The 27,700-nt window shown below is 36.3% G+C and overlaps 1 protein-coding gene across 2 annotated transcripts in view; it reads left to right on the forward strand.

Annotated features, from left to right (window-relative positions):
• SLC25A31 (solute carrier family 25 member 31) overlaps positions 1 to 27,198 on the forward strand; it is a 46,912-nt gene extending 19,714 nt beyond the window's left edge. The window contains exons 3-7 of one of the 2 annotated variants that reach the window (XM_055275907.2): positions 16,536 to 16,653; positions 19,401 to 19,555; positions 21,094 to 21,219; positions 21,707 to 21,830; positions 26,309 to 26,429. In XM_055275907.2, the coding sequence (XP_055131882.1) occupies positions 16,536 to 16,653; positions 19,401 to 19,555; positions 21,094 to 21,219; positions 21,707 to 21,830; positions 26,309 to 26,316 (531 nt within the window). In that variant the 3' untranslated portion in view covers positions 26,317 to 26,429. Of the gene's footprint in view, positions 1 to 16,535; positions 16,654 to 19,400; positions 19,556 to 21,093; positions 21,220 to 21,706; positions 21,831 to 26,308 lie in introns of both variants that reach the window. The other variant, XM_055275906.2, reaches the window with a different exon arrangement.
• Positions 27,199 to 27,700: the final 502 nt, after the last annotated feature.

Below are 27,700 nucleotides of genomic sequence, written 5' to 3' on the forward strand. Positions count from 1 at the left end.
TTGAACCACTGGAAGTCCAAATACTCCTTGACTCATAATGGGATTATTTCCTTATAAACTCATGGTAAAGTCAAAAATTGTAATTTGAACCATTTGTATTGTCAAATTTGAAATACTCTAATACTGTAAAGGTGATGTGTTTATCACTTTTAATCCTTAAAGTCAGAAGACATTATTAAAAACCACTATAATATTTAACAGATATGCAGTATACATAAATGTAAAATGTGATGTCAGTAGCATAAAATGGAGAAGTAAACGTATAGAGTTTTTATGTGCAGTTGAACTTGTTGATATCAGCTTAAATTAGAATATTGTAATTATAAGGTGTTTTATGTGAGCCCCATGATAACCATAAAGTTAAAAACCTCTAGTAAATACAAAAAAGAGAGAAAGGAATTAAAGCCTACCTTTACAGAAATACAACAGATTATGAAGGAAGACACCAAGATTGGAGGAAAAGAAGAAATGAACTACAAAAAGTAAACAATTAACAAAATGGCAATAGTAAGTCTATATTTATCAATAACTTAAATTGTAAATGAGTGATTTTTAATTAAAAAGCATAGTGGTAAAGGGATTAAAAAGACTCAACAGTTTGTTGCCTGTCAGAGGACTTTAGCCTTAAGTATACACATATACCCCATCAAGCTACCAATGACTTTCTTCACAGAATTGGAAAAAACTACTTTAAAGTTCATATGGAACCAAAAAAGAGCCCACATTGCCAAGTCAATCCTAAGCCAAAAGAACAAAGCTGGAGGCATCATGCTACCTGACTTCAAACTATACTACAAGGCTACAGTAACCAAAACAGCATGGTACTGTACCAAAACAGAGATATAGACCAATGGAACAGAACAGAGCCCTCAGAAATAATACCACACATCTACAACCATCTGATCTTTGACAAACCTGACAAAAACAAGAAATGGGGAAAGGATTCCCTATTTAATAAATGGTGCTGGGCAACTGGCTAGCCATATGTAGAAAGCTGAAACTGGATTCCTTCTTTACACCTTATACAAAAATTAATTCAAGATGGATTAAAGACTTAAATGTTAGACCTAAAATCATAAAAACCCTAGAAGAAAACCTAGGCAATACCTACCATTCAGGACATAGGCATGGGCAAGGACTTCATGTCTAAAACACCAAAAGCAATGGCAACAAAAGCCAAAATTGACAAATGGGATCTAATTAAACTAAAGAGCTTCTGCACAGCAAAAGAAACTACCATCAGAGTGAGCAGGCAACCTACAGAATGGGAGAAAATTTTTGCAATCTACTCATCTGACAAAGGGCTAATATCCAGAATCTACAAAGAACTCAAACAAATTTACAAGAAAAAACAACCCCATCAAAAAGTGGGTGAAAGATATGAACAGACACTTCTCAAAAGAAGACATTTATGCAGCCAACAGACACACGAAAAAATGCTCATCATCACTGGCCATTAGAGAAATGCAAATCAAAGCCACAATGAGATACCATCTCACACCAGTTAGAATGGCCATCATTAAAAAGTGAGGAAACAACAGGTGCTGGAGAGGATGTGGAGAAATAGGAACACTTTTACACTGTTGGTGGGACTGTAAACTAGTTCAACCATTGTGGAAGACAGTGTGGCAATTGCTCAAGGATCTAGAACTAGAAATACCATTTGACCCAGCCATCCCATTACTGGGTATATACCCAAAGGATTATAAATCATGCTGCTTTAAAGACACATGCACACGTATGTTTATTGCGGCACTATTCACAATAGCAAAGACTTGGAACCAACCCAAATGTCCAACAATGATAGACTGGATTAAGAAAATGTGGCACATATACACCATGGATACTATGCAACCATAAAAAAGGATGAGTTCATGTCCTTTGTAGGGACATGGATGAAGCTGGAAACCATCATTCTCAGCAAACTATCGCAAGGACAAAAAACCAAACACAGCATGTTCTCACTCATAGGTTGGAATTGAACAATGAGAACACTTGGACACAGGAAGGGGAACATCACACACTGGGGCCTGTTGTGGGGTAGGGGGAGAGGGGAGGATAGCATTAGGAGATATACCTAATGTAAATGACGTGTTAATGGGTGCAGCACACCAACATGGCACATGTATACATATGTAACAAACCTGCATGTTGTGCACATGTACCCTAGAACTTAAAGTATAATAATAATAATAATAAGATATTGCAGGCAAATGGAAATTTAAAAAGAGCAGAGGTGGCTATACTTACATCATACAAAATAGACTTTAAGTCAAAAACTGTGAAAACAAAGAATGTCATTACATAATGATAAAGGAGTCAGTTCATCAAGAGGAGATAACAATTGTAAATATAAATGCACTCTACGTTGGAGCACCTAAATCTATAAAACAAATATTAATAGATTTGAAGAGAGAGACAGACTGCAATGCATACTGCACTTTCAACAATGGGCAGATCATCCAGACAGAAAATAAGAAAACATTGAGCTTGAACTACACTTTAGATCAAATAGATCTAACATATATTTAGAACATTCTATCCAAAACCTGTAGAATACACATTTTCACAAGCATATATGCAAGTCTTAACAAATTTAAGGAGGTTGAAATCATGTCAAGTTATCTCTTCTGACCATAGTGGAGTGAAACTAGAAATCAAGAACAGGAGAAATTTAGGGAAAATCACAAATATGTGGAAATTGAACAACATGCTTCTGAACAACCAGTGGATCAAAGAAGAAACCAAAAGGAAAAGTTTTAAATATCTTGAGAGAAATTTAAATGGAAGCACAACATAGCAAAACTTATAGGGTATAGCAAAAGCAGTTCTAAGAGGAAGTTTATAGCAACAGAAGAAAGACCTCAAATAACCTAATGTTAGACCTTATAGAACTAGAAAAAGAAGAATAAACTAAGCCCAAAATCAGTTGAAGGAAGGAAAAAAAAATCACAATAGAAATAAATGAAATAGAGACTAGAGATAAAGGATTTTTAAAAAATAAGAGTGGGTTCTTTGAAAAGATAAACAAAATAGAAAAACGCTTGGCCAGGACTAAAAATAAGTCTCATATAAATCAGAAGTGAAAGAGGAGACATTGTAGCTGAAACCTAGAAATGCAAAGGATCATAAGAGTATTGAAGGATTTTTATGCCATATAAATTATGAAAATTTATATGCCAAGTAATTATGTAGCCTGGAAGAAATGGATAAATTCATAGAAACATACAACTTATCAACACTGAATCATGAAGAACTAGAAAATCTGAACAGACCAACAATGAGTAAGGAGATTAAGTCCATAATCAAAAACTTCCAAACAAAGAAAAACTCAGGATCAAATGGCTTTATGGCAAACATTTAAGAACTAATACCAGTCCTCCTCACAGTCTTCAAAAAAATGGAAGAGAAGGCAACACCTTCAGACTCATTTTATGAGGTCAGCATTACTCTGATACCAAAGCCAGAGAAGGACACTAGAAGAAAAGAAAATTACAGGTCAGCGTCCCTAGTGAACAAACATGCAGAAATCCTCAAGAAAATACTAACAAACTGAATTCACCTGCACATTAAAAGGATTATTTATTATGATCAAGTGGGATTTATTCCTGAGATATAAGGATAGTTCATTATACACAAATCAATACAGGTGATAAACTGTATTAACAAAAACCATAGCAGCATCTGAGTAGATGTCAGAAAAAGCATTTTACAAAGTTCATTCTTTCACATTAAAAACTCAACAAGTTAGGCATAGAAGGAATGTATCTCAGCACAAAAAAAGATCACATATAATAAGCCCACAGCTAACATTGTATACAACAGTGAAAAGTTGAAAGCTTTTTATCTAAGATCACAAACCAGACACACTCACCACTTCTATTCAACAAAGTACTAGAAATCCTAGCCAGAGCAGTTAGACAAGAAAAAGAAATAAAAGGCATACACATGGAAAGAAGGAAGTAATATTGTCTCTGTTGTCAGGTAGCATGATCTTATATATAGAAAACCCCAAGGACCACCAGAAAACTGTTAGTACTGGTAAATGAATTCAGTAAAGTCACAGGATACAAAATTAACATGCAAAAATTAGTCACATTTTACATACTAACAATGAATTCTCTTAACAATAAATAAGAAAATAATAACATTTACAATAGCTTTAAAAAAAAAAACAAAATACTTAGTAAATTTAACCAAGGAGGTGAAAGATCCATATACTGAAAAGTTTAAAACACTGATTAAAGAAACTGAAACTGAAATATAAGACCTGAAACATAAAACTAGTAGAACGCACAAGTAACTGGAAACTCATCGTGTGTTCATAGTTTGGAAAAATTAATACTATTAAAATGCCCGTACTATCCAAAATAATCTACAGATGCAGTGCTGTTTCTATCAAAATTCCAATGGCATTTTTTCACAGAAATAAAAAAAGAATCCTTCAATTTATATGGGATCACAAAATACCCACAAAAAGAACAAAGCTGGAGCTATTATACCACCTGGTTTTAAAATCTGCTACAAAGCTATAGTATTCAAAACAGCATGAAAATGGCATAAAAACAAACATAACCAGTATGGCAGGACAGAAAGCCCAGAAGCAAACTCACATATCTATGGTCAGTTGATTCTTGACAAAGAAGCCAAGAACACACAAAGGGGAAAAGGACAGTCTCTTCAATAAGTGGTATTGACAAAATGGATGTCCATATGCAGAAGAATGAAATTGGACTCTTATCTCACACCATATACAAAAAAAATAAAACATATTAAAGATTTAAATATGAGACCTGAAACATAAAACTAGTAGAATAAAACATTGGGGAAAAGCTCCATGACATTGGTCTGAGCCATGATTTTTTTGGATATGACCCTAAAAGCACAAGTAATAAAAGCAAAACTTATAGACAGATGGGATAGTATCAAACTAAAATGCTTCTGAACAGGAAAGGAAACAACAGAGTGATGAGACAACCCATGACTTGGGAGAATATGTTTGCAAACAAAGTATTTGCCAGAAAAAAATCTGACAAAGGGGCTAATATAAAAACTGTATAGAGAATTCAAATACTTTCATAATATAAAAACAAATGACCTGATTAGAAAATGTACCAAAAACCTAAAGAGACACTTCTCAAACGAAGACATACATATGGACAACAGGTACATGAAAAAATGCTGAACATTACTAACCAGGGAAATGCAAATTAAAACCACTTTGAAATATCACCTCATACCTGTTAGAATGACCATTATCAAAAATATGAAAGATATGCATTAGCATGCAAAAATCCTCAATAAAATACTGGCAAACCGAATCCAGCAGCACATCAAAAAGCTTATCCACCATGATCAAGTGGGCTTCATCCCTGGGATGCAAGGCTGGTTCAACATACGCAAATCAATAAATGTAATCCAGCATATAAACAGAACCAAAGACAAAAACCACATGATTATCTCAATAGATGCAGAAAAGGCCTTTGACAAAATTCAACAACCCTTCATGCTAAAAACTCTCAATAAATTAGGTATTGATGGGACGTATCTCAAAATAATAAGAGCTATCTACAACAAACCCACAGCCAATATCATACTGAATGGGCAAAAACTGGAAGCATTCCCTCTGAAAACTGGCACAAGACAGGGATGCCCTCTCTCACCGCTACTATTCAACATAGTGCTGGAAGTTCTGGCCAGAGCAATCAGGCAGGAGAAGGAAATAAAGGGTATTCAATTAGGAAAAGAGGAAGTCAAATTGTCCCTGTTTGCAGATGACATGATTGTATATCTAGAAAACCCCATTGTCTCAGCCCAAAATCTCCTTAAGCTGATTAGCAACTTCAGCAAAGTCTCAGGATACAAAATTAATGTACAAAAATCACAAGCATTCTTGTACACCAATAACAGACAAACAGAGAGCCAAATCATGAGTGAACTCCCATTCACAATTGCTTCAAAGAGAATCAAATACCTAGGAATCCAACTTACAAGGGATGTGAAGGACCTCTTCAAGGAGAACTACAAACCACTGCTCAATGAAATAAAAGAGGATACAAACAAATGGAAGAACATTCCATGCTCATGGGTTGGAAGAATCAATATCGTGAAAATGGCCATACTGCCCAAGGTAATTTATAGATTCAATGCCATCCCCATCAAGCTACCAATGACTTTCTTCACAGAATTGGAAAAAACTACTTTAAAGTTCATATGGAACCAAAAAAGAGCCTGCATCGCCAAGTCAATCCTAAGCCAAAAGAACAAAGCTGGAGGCATCACGCTACCTGACTTTAAACTATACTACAAGGCTACAGTAACCAAAACAGCATGGTACTGGTACCACAACAGAGACATAGATCAATGGAACAGAACAGAGCCCTCAGAAATGATGCCGCATATCTACAACTATCTGATCTTTGACAAACCTGACAAAAACAAGAAATGGGGAAAGGATTTCCTATTTAATAAATGGTGCTGGGAAAACTGGCTAGCCATATGTAGAAAGCTGCAACTGGATCCCTTCCTTACACCTTATACAAAAATTAATTCAAGATGGATTAAAGACTTATATGTTAGACCTAAAACCATTAAAATCCTACAAGAAAACCTAGGCAATACCATTCAGGACATAGGCGTGGGCAGGGACTTCATGTCTAAAACACCAAAAGCAATGGCAACAAAAGCCAAAATCGACAAATGGGATCTCATTAAACTAAAGAGCTTCTGCACAGCAAAAGAAACTATCATCAGAGTGAACAGGCAACCTACACAATGGGAGAAAATTTTTGCAACCTACTCATCTGACAAAGGGCTAATATCCAGAATCTACAATGAACTCAAACAAATTTACAAGAAAAAAACAAACAACCCCATCAAAAAGTGGGCAGAGGACATGAACAGACACTTCTCAAAAGAAGACATTTATGCAGCCAAAAAACACATGAAGAAATGCTCCTCATCACTGGCCATCAGAGAAATGCAAATCAAAACCACAGTGAGATACCATCTCACACCAGTTAGAATGGCCATCATTAAAAAATCAGGAAACAACAGGTGCTGGAGAGGATGTGGAGAAATAGGAACACTTTTACACTGTTGGTGGGACTGTAAACTAGTTCAACCATTGTGGAAGTCAGTGTGGCGATTCCTCAGGGATCTAGAACTAGAAATACCATTTGACCCAGCCATCCCATTACTGGGTGTATACCCAAAGGACTATAAATCATGCTGCTATAAAGACACATGCACACGTATGTTTATTGCGGCACTATTCACAATAGCAAAGAGTTGGAACCAACCCAAAGGTCCAACAACGATAGACTGGATTAAGAAAATGTGGCACATATACACCATGGAATACTATGCAGCCATAAAAAATGATGAGTTCGTGTCCTTTGTAGGGACATGGATGAAACTGGAAAACATCATTCTCAGTAAACTATCGCAAGGACAAAAAACCAAACACCGCATGTTCTCACTCATAGGTGGGAATTGAACAATGAGAACTCATGGACACAGGAAGGGGAACATCACGCTCCGGGGACTGTTGTGGGGTGGGGGGAGGGGGGAGGGACAGCATTAGGAGATACACCTAATGCTAAATGACGAATTAATGGGTGCAGGAAATCAACATGGCACATGGATACATATGTAACAAACCTGCACATTGTGCACATGTACCCTAAAACCCTAAAGTATAATAAAATAAAAAAAAAAAAAAAAAAGATATGCATTAGCAAGACTATAGAGAAAAGAAAACCCTTGTATACTGTTGGTGGAAATGTAAATTACTATAGACACTTTAGAAAATAATATAAAAGTACCTTAAAAAACTAAAAATAGGGCCAGGTGCGGCAGCTCACACTTATAATCCCAGCACTTTGAGAGGCCGAGGCGGGCGGATCACCTGAGCTCAGGAGTTCGAGACCAGCTGGCCAACATGGTGAAACTCCATCTCTACTAAAAATACAAAAATTAGCTGGGCGTGGTGGTGTGTTCCTGTAATCCTAGCTACTAGAGAGGCTGAGGCAGGAGAATCGCTTGAACCCAGGAGGTGGAGGTTGCAGTGAGCCGAGATCACGCCATTGAGCTCCAGCCTGGGCGACAGAGCAAGACCCCACCTCAAAAAAATAAAAACCAGAACTGCCACAGTTTTCAGCAGTTCCTCTACTGGGTTATATATCCAAAGGAATTGAAATCAGCATGATGAAGAGATAGCTGCACAATCTGCAGTCTTGTTTATTGCAGCATTATTCACAATAGCTAAGATATGGAAGCAACCTAAGTGTCCATGAGCAGATGAATGGATAAAGAAAATGTATGTATTCAGTGGAATATTACTCAGCCTTATAGAAGACAGACATTCTGTCATTTGTGACGTGGAATAACCAGCTAAGTGACTTAAGCCAGGTGCAGAAAGGCAAATACTGCTACTGACTTTGTACATCCCACTTATATATGGGATTTTAAAATGTTGATCTCATAGAAGCAAAGTAGACTAGTGGTTTCTGAGGTCGATGGAGCATGGGGGGATGAGGAATGGGTAGATGTTGCTCAAAGGGTACAAAGTTTCATTTAGACAGGAGGAATAAGTTTTAGGACTCTGTTGTACACCATGAGACTGTAGTTAATAATAATGTATATTTCAAAATTGCTAAAAGAGTATGTTTTAAATGTTCTCACCACAAAAATTTAAGTATGTGATATATATGTTAATTAGCTTGGCCACTCGACAATATAAATATAAATCAAAATACCACATTGTACCCCATAAATATATACAATTATTTGTCAACTAAAAAAATTTTTAAGTCATTGATACTTTTAGCCATTGTACCGAAAAATTTTTTGAAGTCATTGATACAACACTGATGATTAGTGTATTAGTCCATTTTCATGCTGCTGATAAAGACATACCTGAGACTGGGAAGAAAAAGAGGTTTAATTGGACTTACAGTTCCACATGGCTGGGGAGGCCTCAGAATCATGGTGGGTGGTGAAAGGCATTTTTTACATGGTGGTGACAAGAGAAAAATGAGGAGGAAGCAAAAGTGGAAACCCCTGATAAACCCATATCACTAAATACCTACAATAATGACAACACCAAATTGGTCACAGTGCAGAGAAACCAAATCACTCTTATGTTGCTGGTGGAATGTGAAACGGCACTGCCACTCTGGAAAAAAGTATGGCGATTTCTTAGAAACTAACATGCACCCACCATATGATGCATGTTTACACTTTTGGGTGGGCATTTATCCTGGAGAATTGAAAATTTATGTTCATACAAAAACCAATGTACACAATGTTCAATAGCAGCTTTTCTTACAATAGGCAAAATCTAGAAACAACTCAGATGTCCTTCAGTAGGCAAATGGTTAAACTATGGTATATTACTCAGCAGTAGAAAGGAAGAAAATTTTAAAATAATAGATTCAGGGGATACATACACGTTTGTTACATGGGTATATTGTGTAATGCTGGGGTTTGGGCATCTGTTGAACCCATCAACCAGATAGTCAACATGGTACCAAACAGATAGCTTTTTAACCCTTCCCCCACTTTCCTCCCTACTTTTGGAGTTGCCAGTGTCCATCGTTTCCACCTTTATGTCCACGTGTACCCTCTGTTTAGTTCCCACTTATAAGTGAGAACATGCAGTATTTGATTTTCTGTTTCTGCATTAATTCACTTAGGATAATGGCCTCCAGCTGCATCCATGTTGCTGCCAAGGACATTATTTCATTCTTTTTTTAAAGCTGTATGGTATTCCATGGTGTATATGTACCACATTTTCTTTATGCAGTCATCCATTGATGGGCACTTAGATTGATTCTATGACTTTGTTATTGTGATTCATGCTAAGATAAACATACAAGTTCAGATGTCTTTTTCATACAATAATTTATCTTCCTTTGGATAGATAGCCAGTAATAGGATTGCATAGTAGTTCTATTTTTCGTTCTTTGAGATATCTCCATACTGTTTTCCATGGGGGTTGAACTAATTTACATTCCCACCAACAATGTATAAGCATTCCCTTTTTTACACTTGACTGACATATATTATTTTATGACCTTTTAACAGCCGTTTTGACTAGTGTGAGATGGTATCTCATTGTGCTTTTAATATGCATTTCTCTGATGATTAGTGTATTAGTCCATTTTCATGCTGCTGATAAAGACATACCTGAGACTGGGAAGAAAAAGAGGTTTAATTGGACTTACAGTTCCACATGGCTGGGGAGGCCTCAGAATCATGGTGGGTGGTGAAAGGCATTTTTTACATGGTGGTGACAAGAGAAAAATGAGGAGGAAGCAAAAGTGGAAACCCCTGATAAACCCATCAGATCTCATGAGACTTATTTACTATCATAAGAGTAGCATAGGAAAGACTGAACCCCATGATTCAGTTACCCCTCCTGGGTCCTTCCCACAGCATGTGGGAATTCTGGGAGATACAATTCAAGTTGCGATTTCGGTGAGGACACAGCCAAACCATATCAGTGATGTTGAACATTTTTTCATATATTTGTTGGCCACTTGTCTGTCATCTTTTGAGAAATGTCTGTTCATATCCTTTGCCCATTTTTTAATGGGGTTTATTTGGTTTTTTTCTGGTCAATTTATTTAAGTTCCTTATAGATCCTGGATATTAATCCTTTGTCAGATGCATAGTTTGCACATATTTTCTCCCATTCTGCATATTGTCTGTTTCCTCCATTGAATGTTGTGCAGAAGCTTTTTAAGTCCCATTTGTCAATTTTTGTTTTTTTTGCATTTGGCTTTGAGGTCTAAGTCATCAATTCTTTGCCAAGGCCAATGTTTAGAATTTTTCCTAGGTTTTTGTCTAGGATTTTTTAGTTTGAGGTCTTACATTTAATTTTAGTCTTTAATTCATCTTGAATTAATGTTTGTATATGGTGAAGGGTAGGGACCCAGTTTCATTCTTCTGCATATGGCTAGCCATTTTCCCCAGCACAATTTGTTGAATAGGGTGTCCTTTTTTCATTGTTTATTATTGTCAACTTTGTTAAAGATCAGTTGAGTGTAGGTGTGTGGCCTTGTTTCTGGGTTCTTTATTTGGTTGCATTGGTCTATGTGTCTGTTTTTGCACCAGCACCATGCTGTTTTGGGTATTACAGCCTTGTAGTATAGTTTGAAGTCAGGTAATGTGATGCCTATGGATATGTTCTTTTTGCTTGGGATTCCTTTGGCAATTCAGTCTCTTTTTTTGGTTCCATATGAATTTTAAATACTTTTTTCTAATTCTTTGAAAACTGATGTTGGTAATTTGATAGGAATTCTGTTGAATCTGTAATTGCTTTGGGCAGTATGGTCATTTTAATGATATTGATTCTTCCAGTACATGAGCGTGGAATGTTTCTCCATTTGTTTGTGTCATGTATGATTTCTTCCATCAATGTTTTGTAGTTCTCCTTGTAGGGATCTTTCACCTCCTTGGTGAAATGTATTCCTATGTTGGTTTTTTTTTTTTTTTGTGGCTACTAAAAATGGGATAGAGTTCTTGATTTGAGTCTCAACTTGAATGCTATTGGTGTGTAGAAATGCTACTGACTTTTGTACATTGATTTTGTATCTGGAAACTTTACTGAAGTCATTTATCAGGTCTAGAGGTATATTTAGAGTTTGGGAGGTATATCTAGGGTTTTCTAGGTTAAATTACTCATGTAGTTTGACTTCCCCTTTTCCTATTTGGATGCCTTTTATTTCTTTCTCTTGTCTGATTGCTCTGGCTATGACTTTCACCACTATGTTGAATAGAAGTGGTGAGAGTGTACATTCTTGTCTAGGAACAAACTTTTGATAGGGCAAATATTGTATGATTCTACTTAAGTACTAAGTATAGACAAATTCATAGCGACAGAAGGCAGATTATAGATTAATAGGTGGTTAACCTCTGTTAAACTACTGAGAGGGGAGATGGGGAGTTAGTGTTTAATGAGTTAGAGTTCTGTTTAGGATGATGAAAAAGTTCTGGAAATAGTGACAAAGTTTAAACAATGTTGCAAACATATTTAATGCCATTGAATTGTACACTTAAAATAGTTAAAATGGTAAATCTTGTGTATATTTTATCAGTATAGAAAAAAGGAACAAACTTTTGATATGTGCACCAACTTTGGATTTTAAGGTAGAAAAAGCCAATCTCAAAAGTTATATGCTTTCTGATTGCTTTTATATAACATTCTTGAGATGATGAAATTATAGTGATGGAAAAAAGAATACTGTTTGCCAAGAGGGAGAGAAGTGGCTGTGATTTTAAGAGTGGCATGAGGGATCCTTCTCATGGAACTGTTGACCAATTTGAACATGTGACAAAACTGCATGTAACTGAATAAACACACAACTGAGTCATGTTAAACTGACAAAATCTGAATAGGGTAGGCCTTATCACGTCCATTTCTTGTACTACAGATATACTAGTACACTGAGGATAATTCGTTGAAGGATTTATAGTCTCTCTATATATTACTCCTTATAATACATGTGAATCCAAAATCATCTCAAAATAAAAGGTTTTTTAAAAAATGGTAAGGGAAGCATGTGCCTACTATATATATTGTTTCACTGAATTTTCACTTCAATCTTTGAGGTAATTATTTTTACCCAAAAGGTACAGATAAAGAGAGTGGGACTCAGAGCTTAAAGCTTTTGTTCCACTAGTTTGTTCCAATCTAACTCCCAAACTCACCTGAGGTGACTAGACTGGATGAGCCTCAGTGGATGAGCCTCAGCTGGGCCTGGGCATAAACTGCTCCTCAGCCACCGCTTAGCAGCTTTCAGCACAACCCTCAATGAGGAAGACTAGAGTTGCTCCCAGCTCTCTTCCTTGTCCAGACAAGTTGTTATAAACAACTTTGGTCTCAGGGCATTTGTTGTTTGATGCATCATTGAGTCTTTTCACACAGCATCTGTCAACAATTAAAAATAAATAGGATTATTTTTCCTCAGAACTCTCAGACTTTCATCGTCTTCTCCCTTCCTGATTCTTCTCCGTGCTTCTTCTTTTAACAATATAGTGGGCCAGGCATGGTGGCTCACGCCTGTAATCCCAGCACTTTGGGAGACTGAGGCAGGCAGATCACAAGGTCAGGAGATCAAGACCATCCTGGCTAACATGGTGAAACCTCGTCTCTACTAAAAATACAAAATATTAGCCGAGTGTGGTGGCAGGCGCCTGTAGTCCCAACACCCCAGCCTGGGGGGAGAAAAAAAAACACCAATACAGTAATACTTTAAATTACTAACTTACAACAACCAAAACTCACTTATACTTATATACATACTAGCTTTTCTGGGTCTATTTTATTTTCAGTCTTACTTGTGGAGGGGCAGGCTTTGTTACCTAAATGCAGAATCGTCACTCAGCATGGGCAGATTCTTACTGTCTTTCTCGCTCTATTTCTATCCTTCCTACCATCACTACATAGATTGGCCATACTGTTTATAGATGTTGTGCCTGCCCCTGTCGTTTTTTCATAGCTCCCACTTTCTGTATCAGAAGTGTCCTGATTTGAATGATAAATTACACGATTATCCACGCCAAAAATCATTGATCTGCCTTCTTTCTCATCAAGAAAGAAAAAAAGATTAAGTAGAACTTAAGATCTACTTTATAAATCTTTATGCCCCATATCTTGTTTGGTTGATGTGCTTGGTTTTCAGAAGCTGAGATTGACTCACGTTACCTCAGGAAAAAGAGGATTTATTGTAATGATACAGTGGCACTTGAATTTCAGCCACAGGCACCTCTACGAACCAATCTATACTCTCATCTTTCTCTCCCAAGTCACCTGGTCTTTCTCTCTAATTACCTGCTTTTAGTGTGTGTGTTTGTTCTATTTTCTCATTATTGCCTACTTTTTTTACTTACTGATATTTTCTTATTCCTTTAAATTCAATATTTGTACCATAGTAATCCTTTTTGGCCTTTCTAAAGGTCAGAGGTTCTTAACCTGGGATCCATGAATGCTTCCAGAATACCCTACACTCTAAAAATATGTTTATACATGTGTGATTTTTCTTAGGAGAAGATCTATAGCTTTAAACAGTCTCCAAAAAGTCTAAGACATTAACTTTTCCTTTTCTGTCCTTATTGATAACTAGTATTGAATCTTTAAAGTTCAGTTCCCAAGAAAGAGGCTCTGGCCCAGCTCATCTTTTTCTACCAGGTTACCAATCATCTACTACACTGTGGATTAACTACCCTTATGTCAGATGCAATCTCCTGATCTAACTATTTCTGTATGATGAGACATGCTGCTTATACAATAAAACTGATGAGTGTTACTTAAAAAGATCCATGGGAGTCTGGGAACAGTAAGTGGCATTACCAGTACACTTTGTTAAACAAATACTTATTTAATACATGTCTCTGGGCAAGACCTCATGACTTGCTCTGTGAAATAAACAGAGGAATTAAGAATCTTGGCCTCAAACAAATGGAAACAACCCAAATGTTCATCAGCTGATGAGTAGATAATGTTCATAAAATAGAATATTATTTGGCAATAAAAAGGAATGAAGTATTAATACGTACTGCAACATAGATGAACCTTGAAAGCATGCTAAATGAAGGAAACCAGTCACAAAAGAGTGTGTCTTATGTGATTCCATTTATATGAAATGTCTAGGATAAGCAAATATATAGAGACAGAAAGTAGTTTAATGGTTGCCTAGGACTTAAGGAGGTAGGGAGGATATGGAGTGACTTATAAAAGGCCTGGGGTTTCTTTTTGGTGTGATGAAAATATTCTAAACTGTGGTGATGGTTGCACAACTCTGTGAATATAGTAACAATTGAATTGTATGCTTTACATAGGTGAATTTTATGATATGTGAATTATACTTAGTAAAGCTGTTAAGGAAAAATAATGCTGGCCTCAAGAAATTGATAGTCTGGGCTGGGCGTGGTGGCTCACTCCTGTAATCCCAGCACTTTGGGAGGCCTAGGCAGGCAGATCACGAGGTCAGGAGATCGAGACCATCCTGGTTAACACAGTGAAACCCCATCTCTACTAAAAAAAAAAATACAAAAAAATTATCTGGGCATGGTGGCGGGCGCCTGTAGTCCCAGCTATTCGGGAGGCTGAGGCAGGAGAATGGCATGAACCCGGGAGGCAGAGCTTGCAGTGAGCCGAGATCTCGCCACTGCACTCCAGCCTGGGTGACAAAGCGAGACTCTGTCTCAAAAAAAAAAAAAGAAAGAAATTTATAGTCTGTAGGAGTATAAATGTACACAAATAATTATAAATTGAAAATAGAAAATGGTTGTAAGTGCTATTTAAAAAATAAGATACGCAGTGAGTCAAGATTGCGCCACTGCACTCTAGCCTGGGCGACAGAGCTAAACTCCATCTCAGAAAAAAAAAAGAGTCTATAACATGTTAATACATTTTATGTATTGGTCATGGGATTCAACTTTAATTCTCTGACAGAGATGAAGTATTTATGGGAAGAGGGTATGATCATATACAGTTTCAATAGATGGGTTGGAGATCAGGTATTTCATGAGAGAAGTAGAACTTGAATTAGAGCATGAAGCAATAACTATTTTTTTGTTTAAAAAAAGAAGGGCATTCCAGGGCTAGAGAACATTGAGAATTGCAAAGCTGTCTGGCGCTTTATTGTTAGAAATAAAAGCCAGAAAATAAAGCAAGAAATTGAGCTTGACTAGAATATTATTCACTTTAATGTATTTAACGCTTGCAGTGGCCTCGTATCCTGGATTTTTCATAACAGCTCCAATTCAGATACTCCTTTCTTCTCCCATAAGCACTAGATGTTGAAAAGCATCTTGCTGAACCTGGGGAGGGCACATTTTAAATGTTGATCAAAAACAATTATACTTCTTCAATAGCTCATGTGAACTCTAGTAGACCAGTGAGGTCTAACTTAAATGCCATACAACTACATTATGATTGATGTCTGCCAATTTCCATGTTGTCATTTGAACATAATTAAATACATATTTTTGAGCTATTCAAATTTAATTCTATTTAAATTACAAAGTGAAGCTGGGGCATTGTGAAGTATTTTAGGTTGGTGCAAAAAGTAATTGCAGTTTTTTGCCATAATACTACTTATTGCACCCTTCCCAGAAAAAGGGCACAACTAAAGCCTCCATATGTGCCTGACATTGTAATCATAGCAAGCACTATTATTAAGAATGTATGTAGCTATTAAGAAAAAAAAGTATGCAGCATAAAGAGATGATTATGTGACCTCTTTTGCTAATTTGGGCTGCTTTGCTGGAGAACATTAAAATATCCTGGAATTTCAGTATGTCAACATCTAAACTGTGTCTTCCAGACTGCATGAAACAAAAGCTATATGGCTATAAAGAGAAAATATTTTGGATAGCATGGTATGCATTATTATAGATGTTTACTTTATAAAAGTAGCTTATAAATCTGGTGTTTTAACATTTATAAAAATGAGAATTTACCAGGTATTTTAAACAGTTAGATTCTGCGGTTTAATAATCACTTTTAAATTAATATGTTTCAGTTCTGGAGGTGGTTTTTGGCAAACCTGGCTTCTGGTGGAGCTGCTGGGGCAACATCCTTATGTGTAGTATATCCTCTAGATTTTGCCCGAACCCGATTAGGTGTCGATATTGGAAAAGGTATGAGATTTTTAGAAATACTAACTTTTCCTTCTTTGCATTTTGAACCATCTGTTATTTATTGTGATTAATTGTGCTATAATAGTGTTACCAGATAAAGTCTACAAACTTTGTTCTCAACCAAATGGTGGAGTCATAGGGCCTAAAGTATATTACTTGCTTCTTTTCCCTTAAAAAAGGGAAGGAGGGAAAGCCTGTTGTAACAAAAAAGTGAACATAAAAACGGCTTATAACTTAGTCCCGTTTTTTTTTCCTAGAAAGCCCTTCCTAGATTTTTTTCCATGCACCTAGTCCTGTCTCAGCTATGGCTCCCTTCTAGGTTAGATGCACAAATCTCATCCTAGGGAATCCCTTTGCCTCTATCCTTACTTAAATATCACATCTTCCCATTTTTGTTATTACACTCTTGTTTTTTGGTAGAGTATATTCTTTGGTAACTTTTTGAGAAAGAGTGAAAAAAATAAATTGAGCTCTTACATATCATAAAAAAAGTATTTGTCTTACCCTCTCAAAAAGGATAAGACATATATAAAAGTCTGAGTTTAAAATTATTTTCCTTCACAATTATGAAAATATTACCCTGACTTCTAGTTTCTAATGTTGCTCTTAAGATACCAATTTGCTTACCCCGGATCCTTTAGTATATGTTTTTTCTTTTTAGTTTCTTTCTATCCCTGATCTTATATTTCACAATAAAATATCTTTATATGAATCTTTTTTCAGTGTTTGAGTGATTGCAGAGGTCACACAACTGGCTCAGTTAAATCTGGAGCCTTGTGTTCAGTTCTGTGGATGGCAGCACAGTAAGTCATTTGGCTGCTCAGGGTGAGGTTGTGGATATTGAGCATCTCCCTGCTCCTTTGCTTTCATCCTGGAAGTAGTAGTTAGTTCCTCTAATTTCTAAGTCTTTCTGAAGTTATTGTGATCAAATGGCTTGCTTCCCAACAGTATCTTCCTCTGTAAGAAAATAGGTTCAGCTTTTTCTGCTCTATTTGGTGAATTACCACTCCTCCCTATTCTCTCCATCTGGCAAAATTTTGTAGATTTCATTCTGTCATGTTCTCTTATTGGCCTATCTGGCTTTAAACCTGTTTTATTTCATTATTATTAATGTAATAGAGTTGCTTTAGGGTACAGAGATTCATTCAACAAATACTGAGTGCCTTCTGGAATACAGGGTGCCTGCAGATACAGGGCGTGTGTGAGTGTGTATATGTGTATATATATGCACACATATTCACACCCCACCCCCCCATATAAGACATAGAGCTCAGGTCGTGTATGAGTGTGTATATGTGTATGTATATGCACACATATTCACACCCCACCCCCCATGTAAGACAGAGCTCATGCCTCATGTACCTAAGAGTCTAGTGCAGGACACAAGTAATAATAAATGAATAAATGACTAAAATATATTGTCACTTAATGATAAATGCTAGGGAAAAAAGTTAGAAGAGAGTGATACCAATTTTAAATAAGTGATCAGAAAATGTCTCAGAAGGGGTGGCAGTTTGAGCAAAAATAAAAATGTGAGTTTCATCTATTTAACTGTAAGTTGAAAGTTTATTTTTATTAATAGGAGGGTAAAAATAACTCAATATTATCTTGCTTTAAGTTCCATAGTTTTGTTTTCTCTTTCAAATCAGGAAGATTTAATTTATTTTGGAAGATTACATTGTACATATATAATAGTTTTAAAATACTGTCAAGGAATTCTTGGTCAAGGAAAGAGAAAAATAAAACCAGAAAATACTAGAAAAATATGACCCCTTCATATGAAATGTTAACTATCTTAAACTATCCTTACTAGTTTTTAGCTTTATCTTTTTGCTTTCAACAGTCCTAGAGTGTTTGTTTGTTTGTTTGTTTGTTTGAGACAGTCTCGCTCTGTCACCCAGGCTGGAGTACAGTGGCATGATCTCAGCTCACTGCAGCTTCCACCTCCCAGGTTCAAGCAGTTCTTCTGCCTCAGCCTCCTGGGTAGCTGGGATTACAGGTGACCACCACGACGCCTGGCTAATTTTTGTATTTTTAGTCGAGACAGGGTTTCACCATCTTGGCCAGGCTGGTCTTGAACTCCTGACCTCGTGATCCACCCACCTCAGCCTCCCAAAGTGCTGGGATTACAGGCGTGAGGCACCGTGCCCTGCCAAGTTTTTCATTTCTAAGTGTTTCTTTGTTTTGTTTTGTTTTAATAGAGACAGGGTCTTACTCTGTTGCCTAGGCTGGAGTACAGTGGCACAATCATCGCTCAATGAAACCTCCAACTCCTAGTCTCAAGTGATCCACCTGCCTCAGCCTCCTGGCTAATATTTTTTTTATTTTTTGTAGTGGCAGGGTCTCACTATGTTGCCTAGGCTGGTCTCGAACTCCTGGCCTCAAGCAGTCCTTCTGCCTCGGCCTCCCAAAGCACTGGAATTACAGGCATGAACCATCTCACCTGGCCTGTTTCAAATTATTTTCTGAACCTCAATTAGTAACTTCTGGTAACTTTAATAAAATGCTTTAAGGCAGGTTGTTTGAAGTAAATTGTTTTCATGAGAGATTAATATTTTCCATTTATTTCTTTTGAGATATTACCTGAAATCTTGATTATCTGTAAAAGAATGGGAGGATTTTGATTTGTGCTTTCTTTGTTAGATTTGTAAGTGGGAATTTCAGATCATTTAGATCTGTAAAGGTTTGATTAAAGTGTTTATTGGATATATAATGTTGCTAATAGATTTTAAATGGCTTTATTTTAGGTCCTGAGGAGCGACAATTCAAGGGTTTAGGTGACTGTATTATGAAAATAGCAAAATCAGATGGAATTGCTGGTTTATACCAAGGGTTTGGTGTTTCAGTACAGGGCATCATTGTGTACCGAGCCTCTTATTTTGGAGCTTATGACACAGTTAAGGTAATCTGGGGGCTTTAACTTGGACATATTAAATATATGGTTTCTATTTATTTAATTAGTAATGTTTTCAGCAGATATGTTACTTTTAATTATAAAAATAAAAATCAGTGATGAAATAAGAGAGACATGAAATTCTGCTTAATCATGATTTTGCCATAACCTAACTAAATTATAACTGTAGTATGGATCTGACTTTAGTTATAAAGCATGTATCTAAGTTTTTGAGGTGTTTTCACTGTACATCACATTGCAAATGAAAAACATGCTAATTAAGCTTACATCATAATCAAATCATTGGTATATGGAAAGGCATTTTCTAACAGTTTTTCTGATTTTATATTAACCGTATTATCACTTTTTTATATGCAGATAATCAAATGTCATTTTGAGAAGTAGGCAAAGCAAAATTAATTAAATAAATGCTACCATAGCTTGGTTATCTACTGGATACTGTTAGATTCTGTGTTGTATTCTCCAGGTTGTTCTGCAATTTACCTTTTCATTTCAGATTTTAAGAACACTTCCATGTGGTAGGTAGGAAAAAGAAAAATTGTAATAATGGCTACCAATTTTTAGCTATTACCTAGTTCTAGGAATCTTTTTAAAGTACTTTACATCTTAAATCTCGGAAATCACCAGTAAAGAACTTACCCGTGTAACCAAAACACTACCTGTTCCCCAAAAAACCTATTGAAATAAAAAATAAGAAGAAAATAAAGATAATTCTAGTTGTTTAAAATAAATAATAAAAAAAAAATCCCCCCTTTGTTTAAAGATAAATAGCCTAGGAATTGTTAAGTAAATAGCCTAGGAATGGTTAAGTAATTTACTTGTTAAAGGCAAGCAAAAAAATCCGTGTTCTTAATGACTACATTATAATGCTTCCAAAAGGAAGCAATGAAATTAATATCAGTATTATTTATTAGTATAATAAATAATTATACTATACTCCTTCATTAGTATAAATGTAGTTGCATAGCATTTTTATTGTTGTCTGGACAGATCAGTTTTTAGTGTATTTTTTAGACTGCTATGTAAATGAAAATTACAGGATCTCGTACATTTATTTAATCACAAAAAATGTTATGTGTGTACTCTGTCTCTAGTTTGTTATCACCTGCAGTAGTTGTGAAATTTAGGAACATTTCTCCACTAGCTTAAAGTTTTAAAGCTGCCCATCAAATATGTGTTGATGATAAAAGCAAGCATTTGTTTCACTTTTTTTCAACCCCACAAGGAAGAGCCATGGAAGAACTTCTTTTTTGTCAATGTCTGCTATCTTCCCTAGTTTTATGTGCATTAATAACAAATTCTTATAATGGCAAATGTGCTTTATATTTTTGAAATATACCTTTGAAATATAGTCATGTGTGGCATTCCACTTTTTATTGATCTGCTACTATTAAATCCAACTTTTTTATTGCATTTTAAGTATAATTGGTCCGTCTTTCATATATTTATAAAAATTATCCTTTAACTTAAGAATTTAAGATATTTTAGAAATTTGGATAGTTACTTGGTACACTTTTCTTTTCTAGGGTTTATTACCAAAGCCAAAGAAAACTCCATTTCTTGTCTCCTTTTTCATTGCTCAAGTTGTGACTACATGCTCTGGAATACTTTCTTATCCCTTTGACACAGTTAGAAGACGTATGATGATGCAGGTATTTTATGTTATTGTTTCTAAGCTTAGTTGAGTTTTTAATATCTCTGATATTTAGTATAATCAAATTTAAGAGAAATGTTGGCTGAAAGGCATAGGTCATTTGTTTTACCTAGCTAAAATAAATACATGATGTATTCTGTCTTATATTCTTTCATATCCTAAAATAACCATCAGCCAGCAAAGCTTCTTCCTCACCTGCCATCAAAACAGAAATGCCTACTATTCCTGTAGCATATATTGCTTGGAAGGTAGAGGGTTATGGCAGAAATTGGATGAGTATGTCTATCTTAACTGAAATATTAGATTAAGTAGAATAAGCCCAGTCACAAGCTATTGAAATATTTCATTATTTATTGTAATATATTTTTAAGAAAGTAAACAATTTTGAACTCCAAGGACAAAAACTTGTTTGTAATGATTTATGTTATAAATATAAATCCCTAAACCAAATTTTTGATACATTTGATCTCTATTGTTATTACCAGTTGACCATCCCAAATCTGAAAATCCTAAATCCAGAACACCCCAAAATTCAAAATGTTTTGAGCACCAACGTGATGCTCAAGGGAAATGCCCATTGGAGCTTTTCGGATTTCGGATGCTCAGCTGGTAAGTATACAAAGCAAATATTTCAAAATCTGAAAAAATTCAAAACACTTCTAATTCCCAGCATTTCAGATAAGGGATACCAACCTGTACTTATTACATTCATCCATTCAGCAAATATTTGCATGCTTAATCTATGCTAAGCTCTGGTGACAGAAAAAGACAAAATCTGCACCCAAATTCATAGTCTAATATTGAAGAAAACAGTTAATGGTTTAAATACAAATGTGTGTAGGTTCCAGGAATACATAGAGGAGGGTTGCCTAAATGCTTAAAATGATCAGACGTGGTCTCTTAAAGAGCTAAATCTCAGTGAGTAGGCTTACTTCAGTCAGTGAGAGAACATTCTAAGCATAGGGGGAAAATCATACACAGAAATATGGCCTGAGAAGTAGTTCAGGATAGCCAGGTCATAAGTTTTATGAGGGCAAGTGAAAATAATGAGGTCAGAAAACTAGAATAGTAATATAGTGCTTATTATATGCTTTATACTGTCCTAAGAATTCTATACTTTTACTCATTAAATTCTCAAAACACTGAGGTGTAGTTCCTATCATTATCCTCATTTTTATTGACTACAAAATGGTCCTGGAAGGACCAGTAGGCAATCTGGCAGATTAAAACTAACCCATTACTTCACTTAGGGATAATACTTAGAGTTATTCCTTTTATGTCTGTGTTTCTTCTCTTTCTATAGCTAGCTCTAATTTAGCACATTGAGAAACTTTTTAAAATGGAAAATTAATTTGCATGTAGACTATGGTTTGGGTCAGTGGTATTATATTAAATTTCCTGAATTTGATAACTGTACTTTGGATATGTAAGAAAATATCCCAATATTTGGAAAATTTGCACTTAAGCCAGGCACTGTGGCTCATGCCTGTAATCCCAACACTTTGGGAGACTGAGGACGGCAGATCACAAGGTCAAGAGCTCAAGACCATCCTGGCTAACACGGTGAAACTCCATCTCTACTAAAAATACAAAAAATTAGCCAGGTGTGGTGGCGGGCGCCTGTAGTCCCAGCTACTCGGGAGGCTGAGGCAGGAGAATGGCATGAACCGGGAGGCAGAGCTTGCAGTGAGCCAAGATGGCGCCACTGCACTCCAGGCTGGGCAACAGAGCGAGACTCTGTCTCAAAAAAAAAAAAAAAAAAAGAAAAAATATGCACTTAAGTGTTTAAGGATAAACAGCATGATGTCTGCAACCTAATCTCACAACAGTACAGAAAAAAAAATTTGGGAATATGAGTCTTATATATGTGTGTGTGTATTAGTTTGCTAGAGCTGGTGTCACCCACAAAAGTGGTTTGCTTAAACAACAAATTTATTTTCTCACAGTTCTGAAGGCTACAAGTCTGAGATCAAGATGTCAGCAGACTTGGTTTCCTCTGAAGACCTCTCTCCTTGTCTTATAAATGGCTATCTTCTTCTTGTGTTTTCACAGGGGTTCTTCCTCCGTTCCTTTTTTTTTTTTGGAGACGGAGTCTCACTCTGTTGCTGAGGCTGGAGTGCAGTGGTGCAAACTCAGCTCACTGCAACCTCCGCCTCCCGAGTTCTAGCAATTTTCCTGCCTCAGCCTCCCGAGTAGCTGAGATTACAGGCACACACTGCCACATCCAGCTAATTTTTTGTATTTTAGTAGAGACAGGGTTTCACCATGTTGCCCAGGCTGGTCTCGAACTCCTGAACTCAGGCAATCCACCCACCGAGGCCTCCCGAAGTGCTAGGATTACAGGCCTGAACCACCACGTCTGGCCTGTTCCCCTTTTTATAAGGACAGTCATATTGGCTTAGGGTTCACTCTTGTGATCTCATTTAATTCTAATTACCTTTAAAGACCCTATCGCCAAATACAGTCACATTCTGAGGTACTGGGGGTTATTAGGATTTCAATATATGATTTTAACAATTCAGCCCATAACAGTACTACTTAATTTTTGTATTTTCATTTTACATCCCACAACTTTGTTAACCCTATTACACGAATGTGTATGTACATACTTTCCAAGTTTTTTTGTTTGTTTGTTTGTTTGTTTTTGAGACAGAGTCTCGCTCTGCCGCCCAGGCTGGAGTGCAGTGGCGCAATCTCGGCTCACTGCAGGCTCTGCCTCCCGGGTTCACGCCATTCTCCTGCCTCAGCCTCTCCGAGTAGCTGGGACTACAGGCGCCTGCCACCACGCCCGGCTAATTTTTTGTATTTTTAGTAGAGACGGGGTTTCACCGTGGTCTCGATCTCCTGACCTCGTGATCCGCCCTTCTCGGCCTCCCAAAGTGCTGGGATTACAAGCGTGAGCCACCGCGCCCAGCCTCCAAGTTTTTATTGACACGAACAGGCATATAATCTGCAACTAGTATCAGGGTTTTCTTCCTTCCTTATCAATTCTTACACCTTTTATTTCTCTTTCTTGCCTTTCTGTACTCACTGAGACCCCAGATTCAGTGTTATATTTACAAAGTAGTAACTGGCAACCTTATCTTGTTCCTAATCATACAGAAAATGACATCAGTGTTACATAATATTAACTGTGGGGGTTTTTTGTCATTATCCTTTATCATGTAATGACAGTTCCTTTCTGTTCCTGGATTACAACAATTTTTAATTATGAATGGCAGTCATGTTCTTTCTATATCTGCTGAGATGATTAAACCTTTTTTCTTTTAATATGTTTACGTATTGTGTTAAATTAATCTGTTTTCTAGAGCTAACTCTTATAAGCCTGGGATAAACCCAGTTTGTAAGTATTGTATTCTGTAGCGCTTGCTAGATTTGATTGCTGGGTTTTGTTCAGGATTTTTGCATCCACGTTTAATGACACTGGCTTGTATTTTTCCTTCTTGTATTGGTGTAGTATGACTTTGGTAGCAAGGCTGTGCGAGCCTCATAAAATATGTTGAGGAGTCATCCCACTTTTTCTCTTCTCTAGAATAATTTCTGTAAGATTGGAATTAAATGTTTAGCAGAACTCACATGTAAAGCCTCTTGGACATGTGGTTTTCTTTATAAGAAGATTTTCTTTTTTGTTTGTTTGTTTTTTTTTTTGAGACGGAGTCTCGCTCTGTCGCCCAGGCTGGAGTGCAGTGGCGCAATCTTGGCTCACTGCAAGCTCCGCCTCCCGGGTTCACGCCATTCTCCTGCCTCAGCCTCTCCGAGTAGCTGGGACTACAGGTGCCCGCCACCACGCCCGGCTAATTTTTTTGTATTTTTGGTAGAGACGGGGTTTCACCATGGTCTCGATCTCCTGACCTCGTGATCCGCCCTTCTCGGCCTCCCAAGTGCTGGGATTACAAGCGTGAGCCACCGCGCCCGGCCCTATAAGAAGATTTTCAACAACTGATTGAATTTTTAACAACTGTGGTATTGTTCCAGTTCTTTTCTACTCTGTTGGTAAATTATACTTTTCTAGGAATTTATCCATTTCTTATGACTTAAAAATAATTGTCATAAAGTTTTTAATGATATCATCTTGCTCTTAAATTTCTGGATCATCTGCCTTTTTGTTACCGTTGCCATTTCTGATAATCTTGGGGCCTTTTCTCTTTTTTCCTCAAACAGTATTTCCAAACTCTGTCAGCAAAGTATTTCAAAGACCTAACTGGACTTTTTTTGTGCTGTTGTGTGTGTTTTCTATTTCCTTTACTTCTGCCAGTTATTTTCTTGTTTTTACTTTCTTTAGGTTTATACTTTGTCTAAAAATGTTTAGGTTGCTCATTAACTTTTAGCCTTTTCTAATATTTCAAGGTCATTAATTTCCTTATAAATTACCACTCAAGCTGCATCTTAAAAATTTAGGTAAGAGGTTTTGTAATTATCATTTGGTTTTCAGTATTTTCTAAGAAGTGTTCTTCTTAACATCCCAACATATGATTTCTTTTTTTTTTTTTTTTTTTTTTTTTTTTTGAGACAGGGTCTTACCCTGTCACCTAGGCTAGAGTGCAATGGTGTGATCATGGCTCACTGCAACTTTGACCTCCCAGGCTCAGGTGATCCTCCCACTTCAGCCTCCCAGGTAGCTGGGACCACAGGCATGTGCCAGCACACCCAGCTAATTTTTTGTATTTTTTGTTGAGATGGCATTTTTCCATATTGCCCAGGGTGGTCTCAAACTCTTGGGCTCAAGCGATCTTCCTGCCTCGGCCTCCCAAAGTGCTGAGATTACAGGCATGAGCCACCGTGCCTAGCCCATATGGTATTTTTCTATTTTGCTATTGATTTCTCAGTTAATTGTAGTGTGGTGAGAGGATAAATCATGGTCTATGTGATGACATCCTTTGACATTTGTTACGCCTAATGTATGGTTTTCAAGTGTGTCTGAAAAGTATGAATGTTCTCTAACCACTAGGGACAGTAGTCATATATGCCTTTTAACACGGTGCTACTCAACACAGTGTTTATCTTATCTATCCTTAGTGCTAATAGAAGACTATCTTAAGATAAAAAATATTCGGATGACGGAAAACCCTTTGTCTTTCTTTGTATAGAGTGGTGAGGCTAAACGGCAATATAAAGGAACCTTAGACTGCTTTGTGAAGATATACCAACATGAAGGAATCAGTTCCTTTTTTCGTGGCGCCTTCTCCAATGTTCTTCGTGGTACAGGGGGTGCTTTGGTGTTGGTATTATATGATAAAATTAAAGAATTCTTTCATATTGATATTGGTGGTAGGTAATCGGGAGAGTAAATTAAGAAATACATGGATTTAACTTGTTAAACATACAAATTACATAGCTGCCATTTGCATACATTTTGATAGTGTGTTATTGTCTGTATTTTGTTAAAGTGCTAGTTCTGCAATAAAGCATACATTTTTTCAAGAATTTAAATACTAAAAATCAGATAAATGCGGATTTTCCTCCCACTTAGACTCAAACACATTTTAGTGTGATATTTCATTTATTATAGGTAGTATATTTTGTTAGTTTAAAATTCTTTTTATGATTAAAAATTAAAACATATAATGCTGAAATCTAAGAAATGAAAGTATCTTCTTTTAAACTGCTATTCATTTAATATACCTGTTTTCCCATCTTTTAAGGTCATATGGTATGACATATTTCTTAAAAGCTTATCAATAGATGTCATCATATCTGTAGGCACAAATAAACTTTGTTCTATATCTAAGACAGCTGTTATTACTGTGTATAATATTTACAGTATCAGCCTTTGATTATAGATGTGATCATTTAAAATTTGATAATGACTTCAGTGACATTATAAAACAAACTGGAAAATAAAAATGGCTTATCTGCTGATGTTTATCTTTAAAATAAAATCTTGCTAGTGTGAATATATCTTAGAATAAAAGGTATCCTCTTGAAAATTAGTTTGTATATTTTGTTGACAATAGAGGAAGTTTAAAACTGTTATAAAGGAGTCTTTTTTTCCCTGACTCTGACTTTATTAGTAAGCAGAGTATAGCAAAATTTTTGTCAGAACTGGCTTAACTAAAGAAAAAGGTATTTCTCAATGGACAGATATAAACAGCATTCCAAGGTTTTGTACAGGAGTTTGTATTGTTTTTCAGAGCTGTTGTAGAATACAGTATATTTGAAATCCCCAAGTTTTTAACATTCTAATGAGTAAAGGGATGTTAAGCTAGTGGGGATAAACTATAGAAGGATTTTGTGAGGCTGTGAATGGGCAAAATGGGGTGGATGAACTTCCTCATGCACAGGGACAAAGTGTATTTCAAGGACAATAATACAGACCATACTTTTAAATATATTGGTTTTATCCCTCAAGAGGAAAAAAAGTCAAACTCTAAACATCATTTCTTGCAGTGGTCAACATAACGGAGTTACAGGAACAAAATAGAAAATATTTTCCTTTCCTGCTACACTATCAAATGGTTCAAAGAAAGATGGTTAAAATA

Source organism: Symphalangus syndactylus, chromosome 4 (assembly GCF_028878055.3).
Source record: "Symphalangus syndactylus isolate Jambi chromosome 4, NHGRI_mSymSyn1-v2.1_pri, whole genome shotgun sequence".
Taxonomy (NCBI): Eukaryota; Metazoa; Chordata; class Mammalia; order Primates; family Hylobatidae; genus Symphalangus; species Symphalangus syndactylus.